Genomic DNA, 27,160 nt, shown 5'->3' with positions numbered 1-27,160 from the left:
AGAAGAGGCAGACAACAAGAAGGAAAAAAAAATCTATTAGATCTATAAGGGAGGGAGAATAGGATTCAAGCAGAGCTACCAAGTCTCACGCATTATGCGTGAGACTCAAGCATTTTGGACTCTTGTTCATCCCCTCAAAACTGTCTCACGCAACTATCGCAGCCTATCCCCATATACATTGTACACAATGTCTGTGATCTCACTCAGATTCACAGAAAATCTCACGCATAGCTGGTCTTTGAACTTGGCATCTCTGCTGTAGGAAGGATGGGAAAAGGCAGAGGATGGGAATGAGGGAAAGTTGAAGAGGGAGAGTAAAATCAAAAGGAGGAATTGATGTGAAAAGGCACAACAAGGGGGGGGGGACACATGATGAAGGTCTGGTTAAGTGAGTTCCGATTCCCTGCAATTCTCCCTTATCAAGCATCAAGCACTTTTCATGAATTTACTCATAAAATCATCTTGGCGTTTACCAAACTTCTAACACAAATACGGTCTATTTAATATAGGCCTACCTAGTATACCCAGTTGTTGTGTGACCGGACAGGTTGTGTGTCCGGACGATCAATTTTAGAAAGTCATTTGGAAAAATTTACAAGCAAATTTTCATCTTTTTTTAGTACAAAATGTTAGGAAATATTATAAAGAACAAAATACAAGATGATTACAACTATTAAATTCTTATTTTTAGTGTAATCCAAAGACAAAAAAGAAAGCTCCAAAAATATAAATTGTCCAGACACCCGACCCCCCATCCTACCTACAAATTATTTAATATGATATACCCCGGTATCCTCCATCCCTATTTCTCTCTCTGTGCAAAAGTTTTACATAATCAAACTGTCTTGTGTTTTCTTGTGGTAAAAAAGGGTTTTTAACATCAAATTCAATTAAATTTTTTATTTAAGGATGTAGGCCCCTATTACAATTTGAAAAAAAGGATTGATTTTTGGTGGCGTAATGCAGAATTTAAGGGTCCTCCCCCGGATCCAGACCGCGCTAATTCTTCAGACGTCACTGTTTATCACCAAGAGCTGGACATAGAGGAACAGAAGATCCTGCGTCCAGAACTGAACCTTGTGTAAAAAAATAAAATACCGGCGTATATGGACCAAACTTTATCCCGCACACAAGCTATTATTAGGCCTAGATACCGGGCGGCGCGGCTGCACTGGCGCTGCGATGGCATCGATATGGCCGGTAATTCACGCCGGGCGCGCAGGCAGCCGCGACGTGCAGCACACGCTTGCGCTTAACTTCAGGCCAAGACAAGTTATAAACAGCAGCTTCTATTATTGTTGTGTTCATTTTCTCTTCAATACGGTATATATTGAAAAGCAGTTTTCATTACAAATTATTTTAGACTAGAGGTGAAAGTTGGACACTCACCGTACGTACACTGTTACCAGAGAACCCAGAGATCAGACGTAGCCAAGATAAAGTCCAGCCAGAATTTGGTTTAGATTTCAGTGTGGACGACAGTGCCATAGTCCCATACGGTATGTTTTCATGTTTTTAACTTTTGATTTTTTTACTGGCTAGGCTACTCGCTTCTTCATCATGTTTCACACTCAGTCACACAAACACACGTAGACAGCTGGCAGCTGTCTAGTTTTAATTTTTAAAGTCATTTAAAAAAAAAATTTGTTCTCGTAGTCATACACAGACGGCTCGCTATCGTGTAACCCAGGCACTCATTCAATGAACAAGGTTATAATATAACCTTGTTCTCAGTTATATCTCCATGTGTGACAAAATAAGGGTGGCAATGTTTGGCTTATTTTCTCTTTTTCTTTGGGGCAAATGCTTGATTTTTTACACTGACAGCTTCCATTAGACCTGTTAATTCATACTGCTTGGCTCTTATTTAAATTTGATTCTTTATATCATTTATTCTTAATTAAAAATAGAGATCAAAAAATGAACATTTTCTTGCCATATTACTTTCCACCAATAGAGGGCGTACACAAAAATATGCCCAAAATTCAAGTTTTTGAGCGCTCTGGTGAATACAAAAATTATTCCCACATTACTAATGATAAATAAATTGCAACTGTATGGAAATTAGTAATTTTGGTCACAAAAGTGATATTTTAATGATTTTTTAAAGTGTGTGCTCTATACAGCATTGGCATACCATAGTCCTACCTGTAGATTCTCCACAGGCCAGATGGTAGCAGTGAACAAGTGAGCCCAGGATTGTACGTGCAATTTGGCATAGGCTACTCACAGTAAAGAGGCGCTGGTCCAAAAATAGGGATTGTCCCAGAAAACAAGGATATCTTTATAAACCAAGATAAATTATGTCTTGATGAATTGAGACTGTCCTTGTTTATGGGGACGTTTTTTCTTCACTTCTCCCTACGGGACAGAGACAGCAATTAGGGGAATTGAATTGAGAGTGCTAAAAATAGATTCAGTGACCTCAATTCCCCCCAGTTCACCGTTTATTTATTATGACTTGCCATCTTCCAATAATCTTGTTATGAAACCCGATATGTTTACATTGACTAGCACTCTTGATTATTGTCGGCACTCAACAGGTGAATGAACTTTCCTAGATTTCTTGTGTGAAGAAATCCTTATAAACTGAGACAGTCCCTGTAAACTGGGACGATCCCAATTTTCTGACCAGCGCCTCTACTGACTCACCTGACAAGCGTGAAGTATGGTCAAAATAATTCTCCGAATAAATAGTTAAAACAGAAATCAAGCACTTACCACGATTATATGGATGATGGTCTAACGAGTGGCAGTTTTTCTGACATCTGGGCACAGACTGGAACCTCAAAAAACGAAAAGTTCTCTCCTAGGCCTACCCCCGTCTCGATCGGCCATTTTTGTTATGAATTCCCTGGGTTAGCTATCGTGTAACCCAGGGAGCGCTGGACCGCTTCGCGGTCCAGCGCCCAGGTCCAGGAGCTTACCCTGGGTCCCTGTATTTACCAACTCATCCTACGAACGAGGTTGTATTTACCCATACTCACGGGACAAGGGTAGATTATGGTCAAAATATCTAGAAAGATAAATTGTGAAAGAGAAATTATGCACTTGGGTCAATCCATGTCAAATCAACCAATGCTTGTCACCCGACCCTCTTCGATTTTCTTTAAACTCGCACCAAATGTTGCCCCAAGTGTCTGACGGAAAAATCTGAAATATTTTGCCCCAAGGTCAAATGGTTGCTAAGATACGGCCTCCCATAGCAACCAATGCGCACTCAAAGAAATTATTTTAAATAAAATTGCCTATTTTTGATTGACTACTGCAGCAAAGTTTGATTGATTACAGTCTTCATTTTAAGTAAATTGGAAGAACTTTTTGGTCTAAACATGCAGAGTATACTGTAGCACGGACCTGTCAACCAGATTTCGCACACGAGGTCACCGAAAATGGCGTTAAGCATCCGTGTCAATGATTTCAAAAGCATGTTTCGAGGCTCATAAATCCAAAACTAAATTAGTTTAGAACCAAATATTATGCACATTTATGGACCTTCATACACTCAACAGAATTACAAAAAATTGACCCAAGAGTGTGTGTCGTTTTCCTGTAGGGCGCCCTCAAAGTTGGATTTTTTTCAAAAGATGCCAAGTTCAAGGTCACGGATCACCTCCTGTCCCATCGAGGAGGGGGACCAATTTCTGTGTTTTGATAGATATTTACCCATATTTTCAAGTGTTACTTGAGAAATTTTGCTACCGTAATATTTAGGGGCTGATTTGCGCATTCCAAAATGGTAATGAGTTCTTGGAGTATCTACAGATCAGTGAACTATTCTTTCATGACAATGACCTTGAAAATACAGCTGAAAATCATGAAAAATCAATAAATCAGACTGAACTCAAAAGTCAAAACCATATCATTTGACCTTGAAATTATTTCCAAGTATTGAAATGTGTTGCTAAGTACAATGTTCACACACGATTTGAATATACTACTTATGAAGCACAAATTAATAGCTATATTTGGAATGATTTCAAGGTCAAATGATATGGTTTTGAGTTCAGTCTGATTTATTGATTTTTCATGATTTTCAGCTGTATTTTCAAGGTCATTGTCATGAAAGAATAGTTCACTGATCTGTAGATCCTCCAAGAACTCATTATAGACTACTAATAATGCAAATATCAGCCTGATAAGGTATTCTCTCTTTAAGAAAATCCATTTTGAAATGTGTTGCAAAGTACACGTGTGATTTGAATATGCTACTGAACCACAAATAGCTATATTTGGAACAATTTCAAGGTCGAATGATAAGGTTTTGAGTTCAAATATTTTATGAAGCTTAAAGTAGACCAAAAGTGGAACATGATTTGCAATTATCAGCATGAGCTCACAATCTAAGATGGAATAACCCACAATGAAAAGTGGGTAAAAACACTTGATTACTAATGGATATTGAGTGATTTATTGATTTTCATGATTTTCAGCTGTATTTTCAAGGTCATTGTCATGAGAGAATAGGTACTTAATCTGTAGATCCTCCAAGAACTCATTACAGACTACCAATACTGCAAATATCAGCCTGATCAGGTATTCTCTCTATGAGAAAATCCATTTTGAAATGTGTTGCAAAGTGCAATGTACACGCACGATTTGAATATGCTACTTATGAAGCAATAATTTGCTATATTTGGAATAATTTCAAGGTCAAATGATATAGTTTTGAGTTCAAATATTTTATGTTGCTTAAAGTAGAACAAAAGTTGAACATGTCTTTCAAGTTTTGGCTTAAGCTCACCCTTTGTATTGAAATGACACCCATTTGAATGCCATATGATTCTGGAAAACTAGCCAATTTACTGTTTTTGTCTCACCTGCGAAGCAAAGTGAGACTATAGGCGCCGCTTTTCCGACGGCGGCGTCAACATCAAATCTTAACCTGAGGTTAAAGTTTTGAAATGACGTCATAACTTAGAAAGTATATGGACCTGGTTAATAAAACTTGGCCATAAGGTTAATCAAGTATTACTGAACATCCTATTAGAGTTTCATGTCACATGACCAAGGTCAAAGGTCATTTAGGGTCAATAAACTTAGACCATGTTGGAGGAATCAACATCGAAATCTTAACCCGAGGTTAAGTTTTTGAAATGTCATCATAACTTAGAAAATATATGGACCTAGTTCATGAAACTTGGACATAAGGTTAATCAAGTATCACTGAACATCCTACATGAGGTTCATGTCACATGACCAAGGTCAAAGGTCATTTAGGGTCAATGAACTTTGGCCAAATTGGGGATATCTGTTGAATTACCATCATAACTTTGAAAGTTTATGGATCTGATTCATGAAACTTGTACATAAGAGTAATCAAGTATCACTGAACATCCTGTTCGAGTTTCAGGTCACATGATCAAGGTCAAAGGTCATGTAAGGTCAATGAACTTTGGCCATGTTGGGGTTTTTTGTTGAATAACCATCATATCTCTGTAAGTTTATTGGTCTAGTTCATAAAAAGTGGACATAAGAGTAACCATGTATCACTGAACATCTTGTGCGAGTTAGAGTAGTATTCAAAGTCAGCACTGCTGCTATATTGAACCGCGTGATGCAGGTGAGACGGCCAGAGGCATTCCACTTGTTAATGAATTTTAGGTGTGTTTTCAAGGTCATTACCAACAATAAAAACTATTTCTGAAGATATATCCTTTTAATACCAATTACAGACTATCATCACAGAAGATATCAATGTCTTTTGGCATTTCATCTTTGAGTTATCACAATTTGAAAAGTGTTGAAAAGCATGTATGTGTCATTAACGTCAAATTTAGGGTGTTTACGACCATTTTGGAATGCGCAAATCAGCCCCTAAACATTCCGGTAGCAAAATTTCTCAAGTAACACTTGAAAATATGGGTAAATATCTATCAAAACACAGAAATTGGTCCCCCTCCTCGATGGGACGGGAGGTGATCCGTGACCTTGAACTTGGCATCTTTTGAAAAAAATCCAACTTTGAGGGCGCCCTACAGGAAAACGTTGAGTGTATGAAGGTCCATAAATGTGCATAATATTTGGTTCTAAGCTAATTTAGTTTTGGATTTATGAGCCTCCAAACATGCTTCTGAAATCATTGACACGGATGCTTAATGCCATTTTCGGTGACCTTGTGTGCGAAATCCGGTTGACAGGTCCGCGCTACAGTATACTCTGCATGTTTAGACCAAAAAGTTCTTCCAATTTACTTAAAATGAAGACTGTAATCAATCAAACTTTGCTGCAGTAGTCAATCAAAAATAGGCAATTTTATTTAAAATAATTTCTTTGAGTGCGCATTGGTTGCTATGGGAGGCCGTATCTTAGCAACCATTTGACCTTGGGGCAAAATATTTCAGATTTTTCCGTCAGACACTTGGGGCAACATTTGGTGCGAGTTTAAAGAAAATCGAAGAGGGTCGGGTGACAAATTGTCTGAAAATTGGTTGATTTGACGTGGATTGACCCACTTACCACATACGATTATATGGATGAAGGTCTCACGAGTGGTAGAATCCTGACGTCGAAGCACAGACTGGAACCTCAAAAAATCGAAAAGTTCTCTCCTTCTCCCCAGTCTCGATCGGCCGTTTTTGTTATGAATCATAACAAAAATGGCCGATTGAGACTATAGGGTAGAAGGAGAGAACTTTTCGTTTTTTTGAGGTTCCAGTCTGTGCATCGATGCCAGGATTCTACCACTCGTTAGACCTTCATCCATATAATCGTGGTAAGTGCATAATTTCTCTTTTCACAATTTATCTTTCTAGATATTTTGACCATAATCTACTCTTGTCCCGTGAGTATGGGTAAATACACGGTAAGCCCCTGGGCGCCGGACCGCTTCGCGGTTAGCTATCGTGCAGCCACCATCATGACCATTATTAGGGGAACAATGCATGCAAAATCCTCTGACACCGACGGGGCTCATCAATTTTTGTCTTTTTCATGTATTTCAGAAAATCAGGTATATTATAAAGAACCGTACCAAAATAAAGATTGTTATTATTCTGTATTAGCCGGAAATGCACCGAAATGGGGAAAAATATAATTAAAAGGGAAAAAAAAATGATACCTTAGGCTGTCACACAACTTCACTGCCCTGTTTTATCCGAACTTACATTATAATACAGTCCCTGTATTTTTGTAGTACAGATCGAGCTAGAACTTTGGTCCCGGGAGGCCACTTACATTGACGAGTGGATACCATGCGCGACCAAAAAAACACGTAAAAAGGATGTCTTTTTCACGATAGGGCACGTTACGTACGTAACGTGATAAGGGTGTCAAAAACACAAAAGTAATGAAAAAGGGTATCTATTTCGCTAAGAAAATTACGTGTTTAGGGTTGAATTTGCGGGGATGATAAAACAAAATTAAAATATTTTATAAAGGATGTCCCTTTTGCCCCAACACTTCGTGTTTAGAGTCCGATTTGCGCGAGGTGTAGAAGGTGGGTCGTACTAAACCAAAAAGGGTAAATCCGACGACCGAAAGGACCAACAATAAAACATTCCTGTACTTGTTTAGGGGTTAATTTCAGGGAATATTTGCCAAGAGTATCGTTTTGTTTCCAATACTTGTTAAGGGTAGAGTTTCACACGCCAATACTTGTTAAGGGGTGCATTTTCAGAATATGGAAATTACGTGTTTAGGGTGCTTTTCGAGACCCCATGGTCGCGCATGGTATCCACTCGTGAATGGAAGTGGCCCCCCGGGACTTTGGTCCCTGTATTTGATGAGTGGAGCCAACGGAGTTCAGCAGAACAACCAACATAACTAAGCCTGAGTTGAATCGAATTTAAAATTAATGTTCGATCGATGTCATCGAGCGCCGGTGCAGATTTTGCAAAATCGGTGCATAAAAAGATATGAATAAAAATAAATAAATAAAGATTCGTTTGTTCCACACAATCAATTGATCATCAAAATAAACAGTAATGTCCAACTTGACTACTACTTACTTCATTTATATTGCCCCCAAAATGAAACCGATTGTGTAATTATGATGCCTATTCACCATTAATTTGAAGTTTATTTCGATCATAGTTTGAGTCTAACTCGTCTGCTCATCTCGAGATAATTTTTGCACGATAAAGTCATGAATGGAAGTCATTGCCATCGATTGTGCATGCGCAGTACTGTGCTTTAATCAAACCAGAAAATGGCTGGAAAATTGACGCGATCAATGTAAAATAAACCTTGCTTTCATGAACAATATTGATATCATGACCATAGAACATTATTTAATTGTAACATTTAACAATTATTTGCATATGATAATCATTAATATGAATTTAGAGCTTGATGTGAAGCGTTTGTATTTCATTTCAATTTTCAATGACGGGCTGTGGCAGGTATGATTTCTGCTAGCTTCATCCTTGGCCAAGCCCTTTCTATGAGCATTATTTACAATATCTCAATTAGAACGGGTATTCTTCCTCCAGTTGTGGAAGAAGGCCCTTGTTTCAGCTGTTTTAAAGGGAGGTGACAAAGCTTCACCTAAAAAATACTGGCTAATACATCTCACTTGTATTCTTTGCAAAGTCATCTTTACCTACCATTGTTTCATTTTCTAGGTTTAGAGATTCCACCTCGTTATACAATCATGCAGTATCCAACACCAGGAGACAACTTCCCGGACTACACTTCATCTGATTGGGAAGGAAGGTCATCCGATGCTGCTGACACGAGCAACGATAGCAACCTTGGCTTTGGCATGGACCTTGACAACTCTGGTGTGACCTTCAAAATAACATCAGATGGCCCAACTGACAATAGAGATGAAGACATGCCTGCTAAGCCTCTGCAGAAGCCTAAGCCTCCCAGACCTCCACCTCCGCGTAAACCCAGACTAGATCCATCCTCATCAAAGATGGAGAAAGTAACCGACCTTGTGGTGCAGAAAGTACGCTGGTTGTACAGAGAAGAGAAAAAATGGGTTCCTTTCATTGGTTATGACTCGTGCCAGATGGAATGGAAGTACAGGCAGGCTAAGCAACAATTGAAGCAGAATGAAGAGGGAATGGATGTTGATATTGAGACTGTTGCTGTCAGAGGGGGACTTTATGAAGTGGACATAGTGAGGAGAAAATGTCATGCTATCTACTGGTCTGGTTAGTAGTTCAAATTTGTCCTTTATATTACAAAAATGCTTGCATCAGACCTTGGAGTCAGTCTTAAAAAAAAACAGCTGGATTAAACTTTTTGAGTTGTGCATGAATTTGATAAAATGATAAGAATAAGAGCCATATAAATGGACCACATTTCAGCAAGATTACCATAGATGCTAGTCCGTGGTTATGTCTGTGTGTTGTCACATAAGACACTTTTGCTAATATCATCTCTGTAGTAAAAGTTTATATACTATACACCTTCTGGTATGTTGTAGTCCTAATTGCAGTCAGATTCAAAACAAGAATTACATGTTGTTCCTTCTTTGTACTTATAAACTTTCAGTAAATTTCTTCCTCATTTGCTCAAGTTTTGAAGACTTTTTCATGTTGATATAGATGACACTGTGGATGTGATGAGAGGAACATGGTTTTATTCTAGTGGCACAGAACCCATTGAAGAAGGAATGGCTAATGATATTGAGAAGGAACACCTTGACTTGTTTTCTAGAGATGATGCTCCTGAGCCCCCTCTCCAACCAACCAAAGGAACTCAGAAAGGTAGATAGATATTTCTCTTATTTGTATGATTTTCTCAAATTGATTAGAAGGTATTGAAGGATTGATGTCTGTTGAGTGTGTATCCTTGATACAAAATGTATGGATGTAAACAAAATTGGTACAGTAGTATGTCTCAAAGTAAGTTGCATCCTGAAACACAAGTGATTGCTTTGTGAAACATTGGCACTTGGTCGAGATAAATGAAGGTCAATTTTACAAAGGTACGAGAATGTATAAAGAAAACTTCTTTGATTGTTTCCTCATTAGCAGATCGTAGCGACATGTTTCTATCAATTCTTTTTAACCATATCTAGGCCGGGGTATTTTGGGAGTTCCTATGGCCGGGGGGGGGGGGCCTCCCAGGCCCCCCCCTAAGATCTCGGCCGTCGACTGCGCGATCGCGCCGAAAATTGGCATGCGGGTTGCCTGGGACATAATCTACAAGATTGTATACTAATTTATTTCATGCGAATCGCTATTACGTGATTATGCTAATTTATGCGTAATTAGTATGCGAAATCATACTTTTTCCTATAACTCCCTAAATAAAGCTCCAAATGTACTAATTTTTGGTATAGAAACTCTTTGTGGTGTCCTTAGCAAGTGTACATGAAAAAAATTGTGATATCAAATCATTTTCTTATGTATTATATTGTTTTTTGGACCTTTTGTTTTTCATTGTTTTTTCAATGCAATTTGTTGGGGACTCTTCTGTGATCATAAAAAGCATAAAATGAATACATTTAGACTAGCAAAACTAAAAATAATCATACATTTATGAATTTTGGTTGAAAACACAATTTGCATTGACTTTGTACACGAAATCACGTTTTGAGCAATTTTCGGTCTGACATGCACTTACATAATGATGCGTAATTTCAGAACCACATACCCGGGTAATGCGAAATTGGTCTCAAAAGTTGCGCAAGACTTGAAAGTAAAAAGTCAGCGAGCGGCGCGGTCAAAAAATTTCGCACAGCGAAAATATTGCGCGATTTGTTGAGGGGGGGCCTCCGAGGCCCCCCCCCCCGGCCTAGATAGGGTTAAAGGCAAGTACAATTTTGTGATTCTGCTTTCATTGACTACTACACAGTGGTGGATCTAGCTGGGTCACAACCAATACCATGTCGGGGCCATATTCTTTTACACAGTGGTGGACCTGTCCAAAGTACTGCATCTAGTTCAGCTAAATTCACTACATGTCTATCTTTCTCCTATTTCAGCGATGCATGAATTGTGCTTCAAAGACTGTCATGTTGACTGGTACTCCAAAGATGCTGTATATTTCTATAGTAACTCTACAAGTTCAAGAATTGCAAGGTCCATAGGAAACACGCTTGGATTTTCTAAAGGTAAGATATTGATTTGAATGCATCAAGAATAAATTCAAACAGAGTTTACATTTGAATGCAATTTCAGATTGGAACTTTAAATGCATTTTTTTTATTTCAAATTTTATCAAGTCCTCTTGAAATCTTCAGGATTCAAATTAATTCAATGCTATAACCTTGATCATCTCGGAAGGTCTGGATACTGAATATTTCTTTTATGTTTTGCATTATATGCTTAGTACTGCTGCAAAATTTTAACTCAGACATAGAATCATTTAGCTTCTTTATTATTACTTTAATAAACAGAAAAGGGCTTTGATCAATGTTTTCCTTTTCTTTGTTGATAGCATCTACAAGTGGGTATAAGTTAATGCGTGGATACCCAACCCCAGCCAGCCTTGATGACAAGCCCCCTCCCATCTCTCATCTTGTCTTTGTTGTCCATGGAGTAGGGTATGTGACAGACAAGAAAGCCATCATAAAGAACTGCTCAGAGTAAGTAGAGAATGAAAGACTGAATTGGGAAAATAAGAGATGAATGTGTAATATTGATAAGTATCAGCTATCAATTGAAAATGCACTTTTCCAGGTGCATGGAGACAAAAATCTTTTCTAAGAAATTAATATTTGTCTTCTAATCAAATTGATTTCAATATTTTGAAATAATACTTGATAGATAGTGATGGCAGTGGTGATGACAATTATCATTGATATCATATTTATGTAGCCATATATACAACATATAGAGAAGCACTTTGTTCTCAGGTAACATTTCTTTGTTAGGAGTGTGTTCTGTTGTCTGTAACACAAAGCTTATTGATTGATCCTGAGCTGATATTTAATGGTTGATTGCATTTCTTATGATGTAAGATCAATTATAAAAATCAGCCCCACATCCAAGTGCTATTAAGCTTTGTATTACAGGCCCCAAGAGGTTCTTACTCTTGACTTTCAAACAGGGTTGAGAGTTTGAATCTTAGCCTTGATATTAATTTCCTGCAGTAAGGAATTCATCCTAAAACACTGCAGCCTACTTAGTTGATGTGAATGTGTACCTGTTAGGATTCATACGAGGAATGTACTGAGCACTTGAATTGTATAAAAAAAGGTAATATTTCACTTACTTTAATACTTACCTCAAGGATACTGCCCAACTCTCCTAAAAGGGGTCAAACGGGCAGGGGTAGGGTGCGCTAGTTACATGGAGGTAAGAGGCGTTGCTTAGTATTGATGTTGGTTTGTGCTTCTGGATTGGTACTTTGAATTTTTCTTTGTCGAGCATGGATTTGTTGAGTTAGGTAAGTTGTTCCAGACAACAACAGAAAATGGTATGAAAGAAAATAATAGATGGTATAGATATTTTTTATGATGTAAATAACCATGTAAATACCTATTTTTATTTCTATTATCGATGTCTCAATTGCAAGAAAGAGGTCCATTCTGATTTTCAGTTAAATGCTACATCTGTAATGAAAATGCAATAATTACTTGTTTCCCTTCTTATTCTCTTCCATCAGCCTTAGAAAATCAGCCACCAAAGCCATAGGAAAACACCTGCCAGACCTTGTCTCCCCTGCATCTACCCATCGTGTGGAGTTCCTACCAGTAGAATGGAGATCAAGCCTAAGGCTTGATAATGGTATGGTCTCAGCCATTACCCCTCACAAGGTGAAAGGCCTCAGGGTTGTGCTCAACAGCACAGGCATGGATGTGCTTTATTACTCTAGCCCCCTCTACAGATCAGAAGTAAGTCACATGGATTACGGCTAATATAATACTACCAAAACCCTTTTTTAGATATTCATAATAAAGCATGATTGCCTTTTCTGTGTACTTTTGTAATGTTTCTTTTTAGGAAAGGCTTTCCAGGGAAGTCATCTATTTTTTGTTTTCTAATGCTATTATACAGATTATACAGTGTGTGCAAGCAGAGGTGAACAATCTGTACGAGAGATTCCGGCAGCGTAATGAGGGGTTTGAGCCTAACGGGGGCAAGGTGTCCATATTCTCTCACTCCTTAGGAAGTGTCATCATGTATGACATCATCACTGGTTGGAATCCCATCCACCTCTATGATCAGTACCTATCACACGAGCAGAGTCCACACCCAGACCTTAATGCGATATCTCCTGATCATCATGATCTAGTGGAAGAACTTCATCAAGCTAGAATAAGGTAAGTCAGAATAAGCAACATTTTTATTCTTTCATTGTACATTGTTAATTATTCATTGTCTTATTCATGGAGGGATGGTCTATTGAATAACATTTTTCCACAGAGCCCCCTCTTTATACGCTCAAATCATTTACTTTTTTTCATATTGAAGTCTTTACTATTGATATATTTATTCATCATGCATGGATAATGGGGGGGGGGGGGTGGGGAGGGGTGTTCTTGTGTATCTTACCTGACAAAATTCAGGCCAAATATCATTCACATGGCTTCGTTCTTCTAAGGGTTATAGAGAAGGGCATTGATCCTCTTTCATTGAATACTGTGTTAATGATTTTCTCAGTCGGCTGTTACAAGCTTTCAATATTTATCAAATAAGCTATTGAAATCATTCTAGATGATTTTGCTCAAAACTAATTTTTCAAGGAAAATCAATAAATATGCTTCATGGAATGCTCCACTTGGTCAATACATAATTAGGGATTTATTGTTGGGGGTCTGATCATTTCTAAACAAAATTATTTAAATTGTTTTCCTTACACTTTGGCTATTATGTGCCCTTCTGTATTTGGATCCATAGAGTATCTAGTCTGGAGAAGCAGCTTCTTGCTACGAACCAGATTGCTGCAGCTATCAATAGACCAAAGCTTAACTTCAAGGTATGTATCTTGATGATAGTTTGAGGTTGATTTCCTTTGTGTTTATAAGGTTAATGAGAAATTTTGTATAAAAACCAGGAGATGAAGAATTGTTTGTACATGTTATAGTGTGTAAAGTGTTTGTCTTGTATCTATATCTATTCACTCATATATAGATTCCACTCGTAATATGCTTTCATTCAGTATTTTTGATAGGGGAACCACTACAAATTTGATTCTCTTTGGGCATGCATTGTGATAACATACTTGAGTCCAGTTCACATTCACACCACATTGACCCAATTTACTCATACAAAATGAAGGCAGCGTGAGGCCAGCCTCCCGCCACCTTAGACGTATGTGTAGACACAAAGTGGACTGACGCCACCTTAAGCCACCCTGATTTCGGTTTACCTCTGGAGGTGGTATGAGGTTGCCTATTGGAAGCCACATGGTCATTGCTTGCACAATCACAGTTGAGATAAGTCATCGATCTAGCTATGGCATTGACCTGGTATCATGTGCTTGTAACTAGCATTTTCATCAGGAAGCGCAGGCCGTTGTACCCTATGTGTAAACAGCGGTTGTGTCGCTGCCTTCAAGGCAGCATTGGATTTGTACACAAATTCACGTTTTTGAGTAATTTTGGGTCTGCATGCACTTACGGAATGTTGCGTAATTTTGGAACCGCGTACCCGGGGGTCACAATTTTGGTCTCAAAATGCTTCAAGGCAGCATTGGTTGTGCCGCTGCCTTCAAGGCTGCATTGGATTTGTACACAAATTCACGTTTTTGAGTAATTTTGGGTCAGCATGCACTTACGGAATGTTGCGTGATTTTGGAACCGCGTACCCGGGGGTCACAATTTTGGTCTCAAAATTTGCGCGAGACTTGAAAGTAAAAAGTCAGCGAGCGACGCGGTCAAAAAATTTCGCGCGGCGGATTTATCGCGAAAAATGTCGAGGGGGGCCTGAATCAGCCCCCCCAGTCTTTTTAGGGTTAAATCTCATTTCTGAGGCTCACAGATTAAAGTGCTACTAAACCAAATGATTGGCTGGTTACTGATAAGAATGCATGAAATTTTCATAGATGTAGGTGTATCTTGTAGCATGTTTTAAGTATCTGAATGGTAGAATGGTAGATCACATAATCATGACAGGAATTTGAATAATGTTGAAACTCTCAAGGAATTCTGAAAATTGTTTCCTTTGGTAAAGTGTTTTGTAAAGTAAATGACATGGATGATAAAAAGATCCAATGAAATGCAATCACTCTCTTAACTTCTTCCGTAAAACATTTAATTTTTGGTAGAAGTATGACATGTCAAAGGTGAAATGCTGGTGGTCTGTACAGTGATAATTTTCAGAATACCAAGTTGAGATAATATAGAGAGCTACGTGTATTATCCTAGGGAGATAAGACAAGATAAAATAGAATTCAACTGCAGGGTACATTCCTCAGCATTCCTTGATAGGAAACTTGTCAAAATTCTGTTCTGCATCATTTCACAAGAATCCCCGTATAGAAGAGCTGCATATCTTTTTGGAGCAGCTTACCCGCATTTCCCATTGTGTGTTTACTGTGATGAAATGTGAGAATGGGTAATTTAAAGCTGATTCCTGTGGTGCAGGAAAGACTGGTCTCTGACTTTTCACATGGTATCTTAGAAGTGACGACTAATTAAATTTGACTAAATCAAGTACATGTATTAACTATTAACTTATGAGAAAACCACCCATAATGATTTACCATCCTGTCTGCAATTGCTGAAAGACTTTAGAACATCTAAAAACAAGGAAAATCATTTCCTCTCAGTTGACTGAACTATAAGCTTTATGAAAAAAGGGGAAATGTTGAAAAAGAGAAAAGGGTCCTGCGTAATGCTTGTGTAGAAAGTATCTTTTTTTTCTTAAATTATACATTTTTGAGAATTTGTATAAAATGTATATTTCTACATGTCAACGACAATAAACTGCATTGAAAATGTAAAAAAACAAACAAAAAAACTAGCTCCATATACTTTCTAAGTTATGATGTCATTTCAAAAACTTAACCTCAGGTTAAGATTTGATGTTGACGCCGCCGTCGGAAAAGCGGCGCCTATAGTCTCACTCTGCTATGCAGGTGAGACAAAAAACTGAGACCTTTCTGGTCCAACCGACAATCTCTGTTGAAAAACTATGACCCTTTTACACATGGGCCGGTTTCATTGAGTCAGCCTCACACCAGCGTCAAGCCGCCCCCCAAAATACAAAAGTGTATTTACACATAGCAGAAAAGTCAGCGGTTGTGACGCCGCCTTGAAGGCAGCGACACAACCGCTGTTTACACATAGGGTACAACGGCCTGCGCTTCCTGATGAAAATGCTAGTTACAAGGTTAATCAAGACCAAGGTCAAAGGTCATTTAGGGTCAATGAACTTAGGCCATGTTGGGGGAATCAATATCAAAATCTTAACCTGAGGTTAAGTTTTTGAAATGTCATCATAACTTAGAAAATATATGGACCTAGTTCATTAAACTTGGACATAAGGTTAATCAAGTATCATCAAACATCCTGCATGAGTTTCACGTCACATGGCCAAGGTCAAAGGTCATTTAGGGTCAATGAACTTTGGCCGATTTGGGGGTATCTGTTAAATTACAATCAAAACTTTAAAAGTTTTTGGATCTGATTCATGAAACTTGGACATAATAATAATCAAGTATCACCGAACATCCTGTGCAAGTTTCAGGTCACATGAACAAGGTCAAAGGTCATTTAGGGTCAATAAACTTTGGCCGAATTGGGGGTATTTGTTGAATTACCATCATAACTTTGAAAGTGTGTTGGTCTAGTTCATAAAACTTGGACATAAGAGTAATCGAGTATCACTGAACATCCTGTGCGCGTTTTAGGTCACATGACCAGGGTCAAAGGTCAATGAACTTTCGCCATAATTGGGGTATCTGTTGAATTACTATCATAACTTTGCAAGTTTATTGATCTGACTTTTGAAACTTGGACCTAAGAGTAATCAAATATCACTGAATATCTTGTGCAAGTTTCAGGTCACATGATCAAGGTCAAAGGTCATGTGAGATCAATGAACTTTGGCCGCATTGGGGGTATTTTTTTTTTAATTACCATCCTATCTCTGTAAGTGTATTGGTCTAATTCATAAAATGTGGAAATAAGAGTAACCAAGTATCACTGAACATCTTGTGCGAGTTATAGTAGTTTTCAAAGTCAGCACTGCTGCTATGATGAATCGCGTGATGCAGGTGAGACGGCCAGAGGCATTCCACTTGTTATTTACAACAATTTCCTTTATGAACTGGCAATATCTTGGCACAATATTTCCATTCTTAGTTTCTTATTCATTTCTTATTTGTTTTTATTATTTTAGGTGGAGAATTACTTCTGTGTTGGTTCTCCCTTAGCTGTGTTTCTTGCCTTACGTGGAGTGCGCCCCCAAGGGAATGGATCAATCTCTCACATCATACCTAAAGCTGTGTGCAGTAGACTATTCAACCTATACTACCCAAGTGACCCTGTGGTAAGAAACAGAGAAAGATAGAATGAGATGTGGAGTGGGAAGAAAAAACAAACAGATGAATAGGAAAGGAATTTGAATCATAAGTACATAAATGAGAGTTGTATGTGTTTTTTATGCCTTTCCAAACATTGATGTTTGCCAGAGGCATTATATATCTTGTTTTTTTCATCAGTCCCATTTTGGTCTCACAATGACTGACCAACTTCAAACTTGGTTCTTGAATGTATAGGAGTGGCAATGCTCCAAACTCCTGTGGGGTTATCGAGATCAAAGGTCACAGAGTTCATTGTATGTGTTGAAAAATATCTTGTTCTCACAATAACTGAAGAACCATTTAAGGGATCAACTTAGAACTTGGTTCATATATTGGAGGGACAGTGTTGTGATTAGATTTTCAAGGCACAAGGCCAAAATGCAAAGGTCACTGGGGTCATGATATTATGTTATTATTGTTCCTGCAATATCTGAAGAACTGTTTGAGGTATCGAATTCAAACTTGACTATTGTATGCATATGAGTAAGGATGATTTGATTAGATTTTGGGGTCTCAAAGTTAAAGGCTGCAGGATGTGATTTAAAGAAAATATTCCAATATTCGTGTCTTATGTACTTTTGTTAGAATACAGACATTAACCTCTGATGCTGTATTATTACACCACCATTTGCCTTCTTCAGGTCCATTGATTTGAGGACAAAAAGGTACCCTACCAAACCAGTGCCTTAAAATTAACATATCGTCGCACGCACCACGAACCGTCCTCTCTGCGCACTTAGAGGCGCGATAGCGCACTGTATCTATTCCACGAACCGTCCTCTCTGTTACGATTCCCACTGTGGCGTAAATAATTAATTTCAAGAAAATATAAAGATGGTAGATGATTGATGGTAGATGGACTTGAGGGACCTGCATGTTATGCTGCAGATGGAGGTCACATGATAAGGTCAAAGGTCATTTTTAGGTCAACATTAAAGTTTACATGTAAGACTCTTATGACACCTAACTCCACAACAATAAGTCACTTTTCAATAAAACTTGGATGGTAGATGGATTTTGGGTACCTGCATGTCATGCTGCAATCGGAAGTCACATGGTAAGGTCAAAGGTCATTTTCAGGTCAATGTTAAGTTTACATGCAAGACTCCCTTATGACACCTAACTCCATAACCGTAAGTCACTTTTCAACCAAACTTGGATGGTAGATGGACTTTGGGGACCTGCATGTTATGCTGCAGTAGGAGGTCACATGGTTAGGTCAAAGGTCATTTTCAGGTCAACATTAAAGTTTAGGTGCAAGGCTCTTATGACAAGTGTTATCATCCCAGTCATTTCACAATGAAGTTTTGATACAATTTTGTTGCGTGCCCTCGGAAATCACGATAATTCTGGTTATTTTCATAAGTAGGCGAGACACAAAATCGCTTTTGCCTTGTCTTTTTTAGGCATACAGGCTGGAGCCTCTGATACTGCGTCACTACAGCACCATCTGCCCTCTTCAGATCCATCGCTTTGAGGGTAAGCAGGTACCCTACCACACTCTGAAAACCACTGCCCTGCCAGTAGCTCTTAAAACCAGTGAAGAGATGAAAGGCATTCAAGAATCAGATACTGAGACATCAGAAGAGAGGACTTCACCTGGATCGTCTACTTCATCCTCACCGCAACATCTACCAAAGGGGCAAACTGGAGGTTCGTTTTAATTTTTATCTATGTGATGAGGTAGTGATGATGGTTGTTAAGGTGATGACAACGGCAGTCGTAAGGGGTTGTTTTAGTTGTGTGGAAGTGGTGGTAGTGGTGATTTTGATGATGTTAATGATTGACGATAAAGTTGTATCTGTGTTGATGATTTGCTGCTGTAATGTTAGCAAGGTGGTGATGATTTGGTGGTGATATGGCGGTTGGAGGCAGGAAGGTATTTCAGTCGTGTGGTAGTCGTAGTTATGTGGTGGTCGTAGTTGTTTTGTAATGGTGGTGATGATGTTAATAATGATAGTGATGTTTGTGATGATATTTTATAATATTAGCATTGGGATAATAATGGTGGTGAAGTAGTTTACGTATTGAAGTCAACATTGATTTTATTTTACCATAATGTATGATTACAAGTGAAAGAAAAAAATATATATAGACAACTTTAGATTGTGATGCAACTTCTATAATGCACTTGGCAAAAATACTGTTAGGAGCTTGCGCAGAACAGCTACCTATCTCGCACATGCTCATAGCTGCCTCTGTGCCAAATAATTTTTTGTAGAAGCTGCATTGCAAAACATAAAGCCACCTTATTATCTAATGACACAACATTTAATCAATCACTCCTTCAATTTTACAGCATTTACTGGAATGAAAGCTTGGTTTTCAAAGACGTCTGAGAAGTCTCCCGAGCTAGAGGCCCTGGAGGACATGGAGAGAGCTATACTAAGGATAGAAAACATGGCAGATAGCAATGATAAGGTAGAGGAGGATGAAATGGAGAGTGTGGGTAAGTATACTTTCATTGAAAGAAAGATAGTAAGAGAGACAGAGAGAGAGGGAGCGCGCTATCCTAAGGATAGAAAACATGGTAGATAGCAATAAGGTGGAAAAGGACGGACTGGAGAGTGTTGGGTAAGTATAGTTCGATTGAGAGTGAACTATAATGAAGATAAGTATATAGCCAAGATCAGTATTGATGTGGAAGATGAAATATAAAGTAATTCAAGACAAACCAGTGCAGAAAAGCTCAAGAGTGCATTCATATTATAGTGGGAGAGAAATGGATAGAGATAAAAGTTTATGGTCATGTTTGTCATTTAAAAAAAATTATTTTAAACTGTCATATCAGTAAAAGTAATTTAAATTACTCCTAGATTCAGTGAGAATGCTAAGGTAGATTGATGCAGATTAGGTAATTGACCATACAAATACACAAAGTGTTATCCGTTTACTTATATGGTCCATTTATTTTTATTTCATGTTTGAAACCTGAGCACCACTTATTATTCTTTCTCTTATCTATTCCCATTTTTGTACAGAATTGGAGCACAGAGTTGATTTTGAATTAAGAGAGAGTAACCTAGGAAGTTCCTATCTTTCAGCACTCACCTCTCACACATCATACTGGACTGCAACTGATGTGGGTCTCTTTGTTGTCTCTCAATTATTCCCGGATTATGCCTTCTCAGAGTAGACATAAGCATTGCTGAGTACAGAAGGTCAGACTAACCATGAGGAGATTTTTTTTTCACTCTGGCAGGATTTGAAGTCCATAGCAGCGGTGACAGCAGTCGATATTCAATGGTCAATATTTCAATCCGAAGAAAATGATATCAAGTATAATATGAATAAGATGATATAAAAGCGCAGTTGAGTGTATGCACATAGTAACTGCACTATATTATTAGTATTATAAAAAAGATGTGTACTTAAAACTGAAATTTCTTCTTTGCACAATTAAGAAATTTAAGTGATAACCTCATGAGACTTTAACATTTGCATGGCTAAAGACTTCTCCAGACTTCATCTGTTTTTTCAGGCCAGAGATGAGGTTGTATCTCTAGCAGATTGACAATCCACGAGAAAATGATTATACATTGCAAGTATATGTTGGATGTTTTCTCTCAAAAGTACTCTTGGACTGTTAATCTATCAGTGGAGATTGAATAAGACAAAGTTTCTTGATTGTGTGAAATTAAAATCTGCCTTTAGAATTAAGCCTATGAGATGAGCTTCTTTAAGGCTTTGTATATTGTGCAATAATTGATTCAATAATTTAAAATCAAAATTGAAGTTGATTGTAGGCTTGATAATCCTTTACCTTTGTTTATCCAATGAATTGGTGGTAGGATTTTGCAATGATGAGCCTGATCAGAAATATTTCACTGCTGCAAAAAATATCTGAGATTGAACAATTTCTTGTACTTTTAATTACATCAGTTGGAGCTCAACAATCAATTTTGATGGGGGAACAGAGAGAAGAAGTAAAAGAGATAAAGTAAATAATGCATTGACTTTATCTTTAGAGAGACCCGACCCGACAGCTTTTACAATTCAATTAGTGTATTGCAGAAAGGGACAGCCTGTAAAAGTATTGTCATGATTCTGATGTTGGCTTACTTGAGATCCATGACACTCAAATTAGTTGTTTGTGGTAGTTTTAGTACCTCTACACAGCATAGTAAGGTTAAAATTGTTTCAATATGAATTGATTAAATGCATTGCCTTTTCAGTTCACAAGATTGTCTAAATTATCATGTCAAACAATGTGTGTGTATGTTTAGCAGCATTCATAACAAACATCAACAGTATTCGCATTAGGCAGAACAAGAGCTTTAAAAAAGGAATTTTGTTAATTTTATGAAAACTTGGGAAGTAGTTTTGTTGTTTTTCTTTCATGTTAGATTAACTGATTTTTTTTCTGACAGCTTTTGAACATTGTAAATTTTCATTACCTGAAATGAAAAAAAAAATGGTATCTTTTTCATAAGGATTAATCTCATCTTCAAATTTAAAACTTATTGAAAATGTGTAGAATCATAATATTTATGATTTCTAAAACTATCCACTTATTCTGATACACCCTTTCATGAATTCATCTTCGAGTGTAAATCCAATTTCATAAAACTTATTATAATAACAAATTTGCAATAACAAATAAAAGCTAATGAAATCATTCAATCTGATTGGCTGATACAAAAAATTTCATTATAGAAATTGTCAATTTGCTATTATAACAAGTCCTCATAAAATGGGACCCAGAATGAATAAAGCTCGGAATAATGCGGTTGAAGAATTGCATTCATGAATTTAGAAAAAGTGTGCATTCATTGTTTACGAGTGCAGGGAGGAAAGACTGCAACTTTTCTTCATGGAGCATCAGTGCAGTGTCTGCGCATGGGAATAAGACCTTCAACCACAGATGAAGCTGCATTTTTTCTAGAATTCCATTCGTGAATTCATGTAGATATATAGACATTCGAATAAATGAGTTGGGAGTCCGGATCAAGTGCAGATTGAGTCCTAAAAGCAGCATTTAAATATTGTGGAATTGTTCTTGTCCTTGGCCATTCATGAATTGAAACAAGCCGCCTCCGTATCCCCATCCACAAATTCATCAAAGGGGTAAATATTACACAAGGGGAGTGTTCTAATTCATATGTAGGCAAATCCATGCAGTGTGTACGTCCCACCCCCTAGTTGTGGGACCTACTTGAAATAATTTTTTTTTCTGTTCTCTCGTTCATATGAAATGTTATAATGCTCCTGAATTATTATGGCTTGAGGAATTCACAGGGAGAAGTCAAATTGGGATGAGATGGACAGAAAGGTTAATTATTGTATGGATATGCCCATTTCAATATTGTTGTTTACACAAAGGAATTATATTATGTTTGGATGTTTTATTGGCAAACTCATTAATTGAAAAGTTGTATATGTCCATTAAAGGTGATTTAAGTATCAATTTCGTTTGTGATATATATATGCCAAAGCTTGCTTGCCTTTGATTTATGTGCTTCGTTCAATTCAGATTAGCTTATTGCTTATATCAAATTATGCAAATGTATTATGTGTTTTCATGATAATGAATGTTTGCTTGCGTTTAACTTTTTATGCACTGAAAGTACTCATTTGCCACTTATATTGTTACCATATGAAAAACTGAATTAGTGATTGACAATGAGTAATCCTTATACTTGTATCTTCTCTTGGTTATTCCATGAAATGCAGTGTTTATATTCCCACAAGGATTGTTGTACCAAAATTACACGAATGAAATAATGTAGATCATTCATAAACTCTACAACAGGATTGTAGATGTATTAGATATGTGTATATTGCTGAAAAAAAATTTATACTGAGATATTTTATTTGATTACTTATATGGCAATGTTATTTAAAAATTATTTATATATTCTATAAAATTCAGGTTTGAAGGGTACTTGTCACCATATTTATGGTATTTTTTTCTGTCAGTTACTGCCTCTAAATTTCTGGGTCTCACATTCCACCTTATAATGCTAGGAACATTTGTTAATTTCTAGTTCGACCTTTTGTTGTTAGCGATGGGTCGATATTCACACTGGCATAGCATCAAAGTGGAAGAATGGTATGTAGAAAAGTTTAACCTAGTGGTGAGTTACATCTGTATTTTATATTATAATCTAGTTAGCACACTTGTATTAGCTTTGATTGCATTTATCATGACAACAGCTAGTCTCTATTCATCTATAAGGTATCCAATTTCTCTTTTACTTTCTTTTGTAAAAACAATAAATTTGTAATGTAATTGTTGGTTTCAAAGGACATTTCTGCACATTTCATGAATTATGTGAAATATGTTGGTGTGTAATTCTAGAAGAAAAAAAAATTAGCCTGATGTTTATAGATGTCTTTCATAAAAGAATGGGTGATTTCAGGTTCAGTGTTGGAAGCTTGTGTTGGCGCTGGGTTAAACCTAGCACCAGCCACAACACAATATACTTGAACTGAGATGGGTGCTTTCCACAATACTGTTGTGCTATCAATAGTCTGTTATTGTTTTGTAGACCCATGTTCAGTGTGAGTGAGAATGACAGGCCTGGTTATAGCTGGGATATGTCACCCAGTAAAAAGCTTTCATTTTTGTACACCTGCATTTGGTGTTGAAGTCTGGCGTTGAAGTTTGGCTTAATAGATCATTCACATTCTCAACACTAGCATTAACACCATCACTGAAATCACCCAATGTCTGTGTTGTGATCTGTGCAGCTGATGCTACTGAAGCTCTTTGAAACCAGACTGGTGCCCTATATTGTCATGCACATTTAGTGGCTTCTTAGCACTTGCATTCACGCTTGTCATTATTAAAGTATTAGAGTAAAAAGTGAAAAATTTATTTTACTTGGACTTATCAGAACCAGACAGCCGTTTGTTATTTCTTAGATTTGTGGATACATGATTTGACCAGTGTATGCCAAACAGTGCAGCATGAAATGTGATGGAACTCTTCTTTCTGACTTTAACTTGCTTTGAAGAATTGTGGGAATTTTTAGAGCTTAGAATAGCATGTATTTAAGTTAAATATGCAAGTCAGCATTGTCTGGAAGAAATAAGCCAAAACTTCGATGCACCTCAGAAATAGCACATTTTTTTTGTTTGGTCAGGGTCCTAAAGCTACGCACTACTCCATTGCACAGCACATGTAATTTCAATTGCAAAATGTGCACTCGAGCTGTGTGTGGAGCTGTGGCTGCAGAGAGACGGACGATTTCCAAAAGAATTTTTCTACAACTACAGAGGCTGCAATAAATAATTTAATGCAGAGAAAACCAGCAACTGTTTGGAATTTCAGAGTTGTTTTCACTTTAATTTCATATTTTCCTACAATAATATGAACATTATTTAGAAATTTAAGCACCTTAGGAAATACTATATCTTTGCATGATGAATTGAGTGCATAGCTTTAGGACCCCTTCTACATCGGGCGGCGAAATCAAAAGGTGTTGGGGAAAACACGGCAGGATTTTCGTATTACTGAGTTTTGTAATATTTTCTTCTTGGTAAAGTATCTTCAGAATATTTACCATGTGCAAATCTGTGGAAGATGATTATTCAAAATATTGAAATTGGAATAGTTATCGTTTGTAACAAAGTGCATACCTTTAGGTCCCCCCATCATACAAATGTACTTGTTGCCTTTTTTTCTGTCATTATTGAAGTCCATCTCCCACTGAGTGATTAGTTGTGATAAGATTTGGCTAATAAATCATTAAAATTAGTTAATTTACATAAGAGTTGGCTCATATGCATTATTTAGCATACACTGCTTCTTGTGCACTTTCTTGGGTTGCAGCTGGTCACTGTGTTAGGTGTGCTCTTATTTAAGCATTCCATTCCTACATATATGTAAGTGTAGTAGTATTTAGGAGTATTATACAATTAATATAATTGACTTGTTATAATTTTGATTAACAAAATATCAGCAAAAGTAATCTTTCATGTGTATTTGTATATAATTGGGAGAAATGTATAATTGATTAACAAAGTGTATTTCTATCTATTTTTATACTTTGTTGTATTTATTGATCGGTTGCGTGATACTGTTAAAGAACATGCATTTCTTCTTCCAACTACATGTATTTCTTGTCATGATACCTGTGCAATTATTACAGAACTTACATTGTCTTAATGTCTCTTAAAGCAAGCATTGATAAGCAAAGAAATGTGTTACCAAAAAAAAATTATATTGTATTAGAAATACTAAAAAAAATCTGAACTTTTAGGATATCAGTTTGCATATGATATTAACCTGCAATATGAAATGTGGTTTTCAGTACTGTACTTGCGTCATCAGCTCTGATGTTTATTAAAATCACTGCAATACATGCTTTGAAATTGTGAGTTTCAGTCACTTGTGATTTCTTTTCTCTAATGATACAGGTAGTTACACTATGTATTTTAATTTCTATAATATTTTGTAAAATCAGCCTTTGGCTGCAAATATATTTTCCTAATAAATAGGCAAAATTAAATGTAATCCTTTTTATTAGCCATAGTTACTGGTTTCAGCACGAATTCTTTTGGAACTTTTCCTGAGCTGAAATTTATTTGAGCCCGATCAGTCAAAAGTGAGCCCTTTTTTTTTTGTATCATTCGCAGAATTGGCCCAATTTGCATTTGAAAAAAAATCTGAGATGGAGACTTATTTGGATCATTAAAGATAAATTCCAGTTTTGGTAATGATCTCAAAATGACTTTTTACAGAATCTAATATATAATGACCACCCAAGTGTCTGTATGAATAAAAAATATGTGCCAAAGGATTCTGGGAGAAATAGTGTAATTGCTGAGAAATAAGCAGAATAAGCGCGGATTCGGTCACTTCCATCAGGTCTTTATTCCAGCAATAATAATACACTGTCTCACGTGTGCCTATCTGTGTTGGTGATCTTCAGTGTGAGCGTTTTTCAGCGTAGATTTCAAGATTTCACAAAGTTCAGTTTATGTAACTGTACCAGATCCTCAATGATATATTGACAATTAAGCCTGGTTTTACAGACTTTCTCATGAAATCTGTATTTACTGCAACTACTGGAATTTCTCTTTAAACTTTCAACAATCATGTTCAAATTTGCACTTTTTTGCGAATATATGCATCTGTGACATGTTTTTTTTGGGGGGGGCATTTACTACAAAAATAAGTTTCCAAAATTGATGAAGGTGATTTGGTCCCATGGGGGCCACTCAAATATTTTGCTGTACACATGCACAACCACAGGTTTTACAAACCCACCCTAACAAGTTTCATCCATTGGTCAATTATCTATACCATACCCTTTTCATTTTCACATGCATTTTGGGGAGACAATTTTGCTCCCTAAACTAGTATAACCTGTAAAAAATATCAGTTTTACCCCATAATTCCTTTTTGCCTGATTCTGGCCATTTTGACACCCTAAATGCATCAGGCGTGTGATGTGCCATGATCAGCAAAAAGTACATTTTTTTCTTAGTCGCGCGTGTGTACAGTACTGGTATATAGTTGAGTGCCCGCTTCGCAGGGATTTGGAAGCCTGGGGTAAGTTCAGTCTCGTTGCTAAGAGCATATATAAGATTAAAACAAGACTTTATTGTATTTTGAGTAGATTATCACTAAGTTATTTAAGCATCAAATGGCTACTGAATATTCAATTTAAAAAAAAATACAGAAATGAAATCTGACCATGCCTTTCCTAATGAAATGCATATGAATATTCACTAGTTAATATTCACTAGTTAGCAAAAAGGCCAATCACAGAATGAAAATGCTGCATGTACACAAGTGAATTTAAAATTGTGGTGTCAGATATGTAGTGCCAGAGGA

General features: G+C 37.0%; 1 protein-coding gene across 1 annotated transcript; it reads left to right on the top strand.

The window, feature by feature from the left end:
* The first annotated feature begins 868 nt into the window (after positions 1-868).
* LOC121419074 (phospholipase DDHD1-like) lies at positions 869-25,680 on the top strand. Its single transcript, XM_041613369.1, has 12 exons — positions 869-1,499; positions 8,565-9,101; positions 9,498-9,659; positions 10,883-11,011; positions 11,338-11,485; positions 12,508-12,736; positions 12,900-13,165; positions 13,743-13,821; positions 17,190-17,339; positions 18,780-19,026; positions 19,673-19,822; positions 20,355-25,680. The coding sequence occupies exons 2-12, from the start codon at positions 8,594-8,596 to the stop codon at positions 20,507-20,509; spliced, it is 2,223 nt and encodes a 740-aa protein (XP_041469303.1). The 5' UTR covers positions 869-1,499; positions 8,565-8,593; the 3' UTR covers positions 20,510-25,680.
* Positions 25,681-27,160: the final 1,480 nt, after the last annotated feature.

The sequence above is a fragment of the Lytechinus variegatus genome, chromosome 7 (genome assembly GCF_018143015.1).
Source record: "Lytechinus variegatus isolate NC3 chromosome 7, Lvar_3.0, whole genome shotgun sequence".
In the NCBI taxonomy this organism is placed as follows: Eukaryota; Metazoa; Echinodermata; class Echinoidea; order Temnopleuroida; family Toxopneustidae; genus Lytechinus; species Lytechinus variegatus.
Note: the sequence above shows the minus strand (reverse complement) of the source record. Positions and strands in the feature narration are given on the sequence as shown.